Here is a 9,605-nt window from a genome sequence, read left to right on the forward strand (position 1 = left end):
TTATTCATTTTATTACACACACTGGTGTCATTCACATGCTGATTCTATTACTGAAATGTTCCCAGAACCAAGATTTACACATCAATACTGCTGATGGAAAATGGCCAGAATGAGCAATTTCTTGTTTGAGCCAGAATGTGAAAGAAAAAAAAATCTGTTAGAAATGGAAAGATAGAAATGCATGTTCATAGTTTATATACTGTCCCATTTATAGTTCTACTTACTTTTCCCCATAATGTGGTTCAATAAACTTAATCTGGGATTTTTAACTTACAAGGTGAGTGAAATAAAAGAATATTTTAAATTTTGGTGAGTTTTCCTTTTCTCCAAATATTTATGCCATAATAATTTATCAAGATCTCAATGTTATGATTAACATTGTTAAAATTGATGCCTATGACTGAATACTTTATTAAATTCACATAATTACTTTGAAAGATATAATCTGAAAATAAAGAAAAAAAGTTTTAAATTAGTATATGAGTGAAAACTGCCTCCATGTTACAGGGTACAAGAGGCAATCTGCAATAATCTTTAAGAAGAATGCAGGCTTTGCAAGAGACGTGATATGATAGAAAATTCTAAGCCAGGTTATGCACCTAAATCATAATATCACATCAACATCCCACACAATGGAAGTTTACTGGTCCTATTTTAAGTTTGAGAAAACAGGCTGATGGAGGCGTTATCTGAAATTACTTAGTGAAAAAGATTTGAACTTAAAGTTAGCTATTCTCAAATGAGAAACATTAACTGATATGAAATTATTTTAACTGTAATCAGATCCATGAGACAACTATGGCCAAAGCAGCAGAATGACCCGGATGTTCGTTTCTAAGTGGAAGTACATCTATTATGACATGTGACCGATGACATTAGCTAACGGCTTTCCTTAACATGATAGGTAAGTTCTTGCAGAGAGCACTAAAGGACACTAAAGGAGATAAGAAGTTATTCCATTGTCACAGAGACTACAATCATTGAGTAGAGATTGGCTGGGGGGGCGGGAACTCTAGGAAAAATGGTAAAAATAGCATGGTTAGAGCAAACATATGATATCTGACCTTTTGGGATTGACTCATTTCCCTTAGCATAATGCTCTCTAGCTTGGCCCATTTGGCCACAATTATATTTAATTTTTTAAAAAATAGCTGAATCATATTCCATAATGTAGACGAAGCAAGTTTCTTTATCCAGTCCTCTGCTGATGGGCATTTAAGTTATTTTTGTGATTGTTGATTGTGCTGCAATGAAAATCTAAAGATTTTACCTGTGAATTCTACTTTATTAAATTCATATTTTTGTAACCTTTGTAATAAGACCTTGCAATGTAAACCTATTAATCAGTCATCTCTAAGAAACTGCTTGTATTCACCTGAGCTTGTTAATGTTGCTTTTATCACTGTTGTTGCTACTGCCCATAAGTAATGAGGATCTAGTCCTCATCGTACCTCCACTGGTGCCTTGGGACACACTCTGGCATCTATTCCCATGAGAAGATGCTGGACACTCTTTTTCACCACCATAGCATCACACTGGCACCTTGTTATATGTTCATTATTTTCATATGGATGAAGTTTCACTATTCTACTTTTTTAATTTTTAATTTATTTTTCTCCCTGTGGAGGACTGTACTGTATGAAAATGAAACAAATTAATGTGTTCATAGGAAGAAACAGAGAAGTAAGTCGTCCTTCATGCACTACAAGAATGGACTCACAATGTAATGACTGGTTATAACTACATTGTTGGGTGACACCTCGGTGAGGTGTGATAATTCATGAAGACAACCACTGTAAGATTGGAGGGGAGAACAGAGGCAAGGGGAGGGAATCTAGGGAGGGGAGGGGAGATCCCAGTGCCTACTAAACTCTGTCATAAGACAATTAAAAAATTAAATGGTTAATGATAAAACCTGTGTTAAAGAAAATATTAGAATATGAGTTAAATTTGTTACTTTTAAGTGTAAAGAGCATGTTTGCTGTATTCATTTTTATTAATTAAAAACTCAAATATGTACAGGGACCAGTCAAATAACTTTAACAATCAGTAAAGGCAAGGCATGCGTTACAGCAAATGGGAAAGCTCCCTTTTGCTATCCTGAACAGGTGCTGAGCTCCACACAGTTATAACAAGGAACACTGTGCTGTGAGCTATTCTGACTTTGGAGGACAGAGCAGTTACATGGGCCTTAACGCAAAATACAATGGTCTTAAAATACAAACTGTACTGAACTATCCCCTTGTCTTTGAACCAAAATCAATTCATGGACCACGATCTGGGAATGTTTGTCTATTCCTTTCTAGAATTTGTCACCAGATATTCTGTGAAAAACTTGAAATATTTGATTGTTTAATTAAAAAAGAAACCATTATGTCACTCAATCAAAATTAGTCTGAAAGCCATACCCATCTTCTGTGTCTACCACCTGAGCCTCCTGTATTAAATATTTATATATTTTCTCAAATCACTTCGATTTCAGGCACCAGTGGTGCAGATTATTGATGGAGATAGATAATTTTTATTTTTACAAATCACTTTCTAGTAATGATATTAATTTTTGGTTACACACCTCTCAACTCCTTTTCACCAAAGCTGAGATGTAAACTTCTACATATTTACATTTGAAATCTGCGCCATTGGTAAATATGGGTTGTGGAAAAAAAATGCATGTTTCCTTACTTCTGGAGTTCCCTGATGAGCAACCTAAAAGGGCAGGAGGTTGGTGATCCTGGTTTGTTTAGGAGGAAAAGTTTAAACATGAAACAAGAGGTATAATCCTTAAGAACTGAGGTCCTGAAGCTCTTCAATCACCTGGATTATCTGAGGCTCAACCAGCTCAAACCTCATAGAAGGAAACTTGATGGGAACTCCACAGAACGTGAGAATCTCCCTATGGCCTAGCCTGGAAGGGGAGCCATTTGATTTAGAAGCTTCTAGCCTACTGTAGGTTTTTCTGTCAGGTGTAAGACGGAGGGGAATCTCCCAAGCCGTCTGCGATGGTACCTCTGTTGCATTGATTTGTCCTCAGCACTGATGTGGGTGTTCCCCTTCGAAGTGACCTCTTTAACCCCCTTCTCTAAGAGTTTTCATTTTCTCTGGCCTAAGACTCCTCCTCATAATCTTATATGAGACAGAACTGGCTTACTAATTTAGTGGCAAGTATTAACAATTGTTAGACTGTACCGTCAGGCTTATAAGTGATAACCTGTGTGTTTATTTTCTGTCTCTGTTGTGGTGGATATTAATTTCCAGGAGCACATCATTATTATTTGTTCTTTGGTTATTTAACAACTCCTTTGATTAAACACAAAGGCAATTGTGGTATCTATTAAAACAGTAAAACTTTATGATATTACCAATACAAATTTCTATCTTTGAAAAATCTTTAGACATTTAAAATTCTAAATGTTACGTTCTATCAATACATCCAAGCATGCATAACTGGTTAAATAAGATAAATAATAATAAAAAACACTCTGTTGTTGACTGCACACAGTACTTTGGTCTTCTCCAAATTTTACAACCATAAAACGGTTTGAGATGGATTGTTTTTAAACCTTTCTTCTCTGTTACAGACTAATCTACTTGCTTATTCTCAGCAAAGTATAATTAATGGAACTGTTCGTTCAACACGTACTCATACATTCTTAGATTTATTAAATGGTAGAACATTCTGTCTTTGTCTGAAACAATCCTTTTCCTTTCTGGCAGGATAAAAATATATAGCCCTTGCTTCATTTTTTCCCCTTCGATTGGGGGAACAATAATATCACAGAGTTTTGTAATCGACCATGCCTCTCATTCCTACCTATTGGTACAGTTTAGAACATAAATTAAAAAAAAATTAAAAAGTATGCAGCTTGGCTTGATTTATAATCACACACCCAAAGACAAGCTGCCACCCTTGTGTTTTTTTGCAAAAGGTCGTCTTTGTTGTCAGGAGTGTCTCTAATGGCAGAGAAACACACAATTTGCCTTGGAATTGTTTTCAGGCCTTCAGATTAGTTAATTCCTAACATTTTCTGAAACTCTAATATAAGGCTAAAAGGAACAAAATCATGATGGTTTTCTGTGTGTTTCACTGAATCATCACGGCTGTAACATAATGAGTTTGAAACTTTTTTTCAGAGAGTTGACCGTGTTGTTTCAGAAGCAGCCTCTTACAGCCATTATTTCGGGCTGGGAGCTATGGCAGATATTAACATCTCAGGGTTTTGACAATGCCAACATGTGTAGAACTAACACTCTTCTCTACTTTCCTTATCTGAGATAATTACATAATGCGTAAGCACTTCACGGGGTTGTTTAAAACCTAACTGATTTAACCTTACTGTAGCTGCTCTCTAAGAATGGTTTCCTGTGACTATTCTCTATTTACCATTTACATTTGTCCTTGGCCTCCTCATCCCTTACTTGGGCAGCTTTGTCAATGGACCACTTATGTATATTTCATTGCATACAAACTGCTTCCAATCGTCAGAATAGCCAGACTTACTTTTCTCTCCGTCAGATGTCACTGCGAATGTGTTCTGCTTGCAGTTGATGATGCAGCCACAGGGCAGATGGGTCCAGCGTTTGGACAAGACAAACACGGGGGTTACAGTGGCGGCCAGCAGGGTTAGTAGAAAGCTGAGGATCTCCAACGGAAGGTTCTGAAACTCTACCACGTGTTTGACCACCAGGTGGATCTGCAAGGGGGAAAGAACTTGAGCTCCAACCCAGACTTCCATTTTCCACTTGCCAAGTTTATCCTTCCTGCAACGGCTCTGCTTCCGTCTCCTTTCAAGACTGAGAGCCAGAAGCTCTGCCTTGGTGGGCTCCAGGGAAGTGGCGAGATGCGCCTTTCTGTGCCTAATCCGAATTTTGGGGATACCTGCTCTGCAGCAGTAGGTCTGTGCGCACTGCCAATTCAAACCTGGAAAGCTTAGGCTGGGACATGGGGGACCCACGCGGGGGATGTCAGGCCTCCAAGAGACCTGCCGCTGGCACTCCAGGTGGCTTTTATCCTCTCTTCAGTCCTTAACCTCTGCCCAAGCATGTCCAGGAGGAGCAGAGGAGCGTCCCTAGGTCTCCCCTCAACAGGGCTCCTCCCTGGGGGCTGAAGGGAGAAATTCTCCTGGGCCCTCTCTCCTCCCCGGACCGGGATCGCCCGTCCCTCCGGCAGATTGGGCGGTGTCCCCATCAGGCAAGAAAGGAGAACCCAGATTTTGCTGTCCTTTGTCACAACAGATCTAGCGAACATTCCCTACCGCCGGGGATGTCGCCCGCGACCGAAAGTGCTCCCCTTCACTCTCAGTTTCTGCACAAGCAGCTCAGCAGTCTAGGCTTCTTAGTTCACCCAGAAGTGGCATCTCCCCCAAATCACATTGGTGGCCGTTACCCGTACCCACGCCGCCTGGCGCGCGCGCACACACACACACACACACACACACACACACACACACACACACACGGAACAAATGCACTTATGCACTTTTACCATCATGGGTAGCCAAAGGAGGACTTTGGTCAGTGCTAGGATCAAGGCGAAGCGCTTCTGCGCGACGCTAACGGTGTAGTTCCGGGTGCCATAGAGAGTCCCCCGGTGCTCCCGCCTGCTGGCTCCAGCCGCAGCGGGCAGCCTCGCTCCGAACACTTTGTCCGAGCTAGGGGAGCCTCCAGTGCACCGTACAGCCCAGTCTGGAGCGGCTTCTGGAGACAGGGAAAGCGTTCTTCCCCCGGTGGGAGGGGTTCCGGGGGTGGAAGCCCCTCGGGAAATTGCCTGATAGTTGCCAAGAAGTCTCTGTGGCTCCTCGGAACACAGCAACTGGGGGGTGAGCGGCAGCGAGAAGCCGGCCAGCAGCGCCAAGGCGAGAGCGTACACCGCGAAGGGGAGCAGCACGTAGGAGCTGGAGCAGTCGGCCAGGCAGCCCCAGGACGTGCGCACGAAGGCGCCCCAGCCGCACAGCGGGAGCGCCGAGAGCACCAGGCTGGCTGCCCACACCGCCAGCGCCGCGCCTAGCGCCCGGCCAGAGCTCCCCGAGCCTGCGTGGCTCCCCACAGCCCTGCGCAAAGTGTAAAAGTTGTAGGAGACTAACAGAGTCGCCTTCAAGTTGCTGGAGAGGCCCTGGCACAGATACACTATGGCAGAGGTGGTGCACAGAGCCTGGAAGTAGCCAGGGACGTCGTCTGGCCACTGCAAAAGCATGAAGATGGTCACCGCCAAGACTCCCAGGAGATCATCCACAGACCAGGAAGCCACAAGCACGGAGACGACAGTTCGGTTCTGCATTTTTAGCAAGGAAGTGAGGGAAAAGATGCTGCCCGCAAGAGCTGCAAGAGTCATGAAACAGATTAGACAAAACAGGTAGATACTCAGAGCTCCTGGAGGATTGAAAAGGTCCGTAGAATTATGATTTTCTTTCCACAGGCTGGAGTCATTTGTTAATAAGTTACTGAGAAATAAAGACATTGTCCTGGGTCAATATTTACTTTCCCTTCTGAGTAACTCTGGTGATTATTTTCCCCTCAAAACAGCTGTTACAAATCAGATTTCATTTCTCCTACCAAGTTACCCCCTGGAGGTTGCTCCCGGCCGGTCCTGCAGCAAATTGGCACGCCAGTTTGCTTCAGATGGGACTCAAGCCATATTTAAAAAGGGGTTCCATTGGAGCATCAGTAACAAACTTTGCAAACATTCCAGTTTAAAAAAGAACAAATGAGAAACTCTACCACCATCAAGTTGCAGACAACAAGCAAACTCCTCAGGTAGACTGGAAGACAAGGCTGTTTGGGTCCGTTTGGGGTTTCACGCAGAGCAAAGCAGCTTTGTAGCTTGAGGTAATCACACTCTATTCACTTTTGCAAGCACTGGGATGATGCGTTTGGTTCCAGAGCTGGATTCAAAGGCAGAGAGATTGTCAGGTAGACGTTTCAGTTCTGATTCCAGAGAGAGAAGGAAAGAGATACAAAAGAGAGTGACAGAGAAGGAGGCAGAGAAGAGAGTAGGAGGGAGGGGAAGACAGAGACGCAGAGAGAAGGCGTGAGCTGGGTGCAGGCTCCCATCCAAACCTCCGTGTGCCTCGGTCAGCCAGCGATCCTGGAAGCTGCAGGAAGGAGGAGTCAGCTCGGAGCAGGAGAGGAGCAGGAGGTGGGGTTGGGGGAAAAGGGGAGGGGAATTCAGTGTTATGAGTAAAATGCTGCACCGCCTCTCAGTCGGCTTCACTCGAAGCAGGGCGCTCTTCGGTTTTGGCTAGAAAGCTAGCCCCAGTACTTGCTCAGGCTTGATGTGAATTACAAATAGCACCTGGGGGAGGTCTAAGCTACCGGAGAGCTAAGGCACCGATTTTATTCTTACCTAGACTTCCCTGCTGCACGACGCAATGGAGGAAGAATATTACCAATTCCATTTACACGCAGAGATTCTAGCAGATTTCTGCCTCTCCTTCCTTTTTTTTTTTTTTAATGTGAGAATGTTATTAAGGTTTTCATTACAGTAAGCAAAATGATGCAAAAAATTGTGGGCAGTCATATTAGTTTCTGACATTAATTTACAGCAGTTTTCTGTTGAAGACACTCATTAGGAAGATCACTATTTTAATACATAATATTTCTAGGGAAGCTCAAGTTCAGAGGACACATGTTACATAATATGAGGTCTCAGCGCAAACACACACGTTAGACGTTTGGATCAGCATATTGATGCACATTCTTATATCCTCAGATCTGTTAATTTTGCAAAGACAGAATTGACTGTAGTAGTTACGTTTCCCAGGATGTGTTAGGATATCACTGCCCTTCGGCTTAGCCTCAACACCTCGTGGTTACATTTCCAAAGGTGATATGGTAATGACCTCAGTGAGTGGAAGTGGTGATTGAATTTGAGAGTATTCCATTTTAGAAATAACTGAGATTATGTTTTTGAACCTGAAGCTGTTCAAGTGGAAAATGATTCTATTAGTCATTGCCAACCACACCCTTCAATAAACACAGTAGGAGGCTCGCTTATCTTTGTGTGTGGTTTGTCTTTTCTCCCCTTCATCTAGAAGATGGAAATGAAAGCTCCGTGAAGCAACAATCCGCTGTTTGCTCTAGCTTTCCATCCTGATAGTAATTTACCTTGCAGGACTGTGCGAGTTAGAAGGGTTTGAGGAGTAAACCCATTAAAAAAAAAAGCTTGATTAGAAAATGCACTCCTCGCTGAACTTTTTAAAATTTTGAACATTTTAGATATTCTGCACAGCTCGTTTTCTGTCTTCTTACCATGCTTGGGCGGGCAGGCGGAGGGAGGGAGATTATTTACATGGGATTTAATCCTGGGGTTTCAATTAGACTAGGCAGTCAGTGACTTATTGTCAACAAAAGCTGCTACAATTGTCATTTCACACATGGGAATGTTACCATTTGGATTTTTACCATTGTTTCTGTTTATCAGAATTAATTTGGGAAGAGCAACAGTTAACCACTGTGATGCTGTGGTCACAAGGATATTATAAGACAGGAAGAATAAAATCCAGAGAAAGTGTAAGAATTTTTATCCTCAGTTGCCCATGCTGCAATGGCGTGTCTGAAGTCAAGTTCGAATCCTTCTCCTACCCCCTGTGAGTCTATTAACAACCTTCAAATGCGTGCTAAACAATTGTTGCCTATTCTGTAATGATGGTTCCTTCTTTTAAATTTTATTTTATTTTTATTGCAAAGTCAGATATACAGAGAGGAGGAGAGACAGAGAAGAAGATCTTCTTCCGATGATTCACTCCCCAAGTGGCCACAACAGCTGGTGCTGTACCTATCCGCAGCCAGGAGCCAGGAACTTTCCTCCAGGTCTCCCATGTGGGTGCAGGGTCGCAAAGCTTTGGGCCGTCCTCGACTGCTTTCCCAGGCCACAAGCAGGGAGCTGGATGAGAAACAAGCAGGACTGCCGGGATTAGAACCAGCATCCATATGGGACCCCAGCACTTCCAAGGCGAGGACTTTAGTCGCTAGGCCACCGTGCCAGGCTCTGTAATGATGGTACCTCAATCCAGAGGGAATTTCCATCTGCTAGTTCTCTCTTCAAATGGCCATAACCAACAGGGCTGAGCCAGACTTAAGACAGGAGCCAGGAGCTTCTTCTAGGCCTCCCATGTTGGCCATCTGCTGTTTTCCCAGGCTCACCAGCAGGTCGCTGCACTGGAAGTGGAGCATCTGATTGATGTCATCTTGTATACCACAATGCTGGCTCCTGATTCTACATTTTTAATAAGAACAGATGCTCATTTTGTGATAACTCCATCTCAAGACTCCCTTGTTGAAATTTTCCATTGGATTTTTAACAATCATAAAGTCTTCTACTTTCCTTCTTAGGCTGAGTGTTTGAAATGTGTCATTTAAACATGTTATTTTCTATTTTTCAAAAATTTAAAAAGTTTTATTTCTCTTTATTGAAAAGGAAGAGCAGTAGAGAAGGAGAGACGGAGAGAAACCAGTCTTCTCACTGCTGGTTTACTCCCCCCTTGGCTGCAATGCCCAGAGCTGAGGAGACCCAAATCCAGGAATCAGGAGCTCCTTCTTGGTCTCCCATCTGGTGGCAGAGGACAGGGACTTGGCCCAACCTCTGCTGCTTTCCCAGGCCATTAGCACAG

The 9,605-nt window shown here is 43.1% G+C and overlaps 1 protein-coding gene across 1 annotated transcript in view; it reads right to left on the minus strand.

Moving 5' to 3' along the window:
• The window catches only part of GPR149 (G protein-coupled receptor 149), a 45,239-nt gene extending 38,785 nt beyond the window's left edge, over positions 1-6,454 (minus strand). Inside the window, exons 1-2 of the mRNA XM_040974928.1 lie at positions 5,483-6,454; positions 4,495-4,691 (exon numbers count right to left, since the gene is read on the minus strand). Coding sequence (XP_040830862.1) covers positions 4,495-4,691; positions 5,483-6,454 — 1,169 coding nt within the window. The remainder of the gene's footprint in view (positions 1-4,494; positions 4,692-5,482) is intronic.
• Between the last annotated feature and the right edge of the window lie 3,151 nt (positions 6,455-9,605).

The sequence above is a fragment of the Ochotona curzoniae genome, unplaced genomic scaffold, assembly GCF_017591425.1.
Source record: "Ochotona curzoniae isolate NIBS_2020 unplaced genomic scaffold, NIBS_Ocur_1.0 contig_2599, whole genome shotgun sequence".
NCBI classification, from domain to species: domain Eukaryota; kingdom Metazoa; phylum Chordata; class Mammalia; order Lagomorpha; family Ochotonidae; genus Ochotona; species Ochotona curzoniae.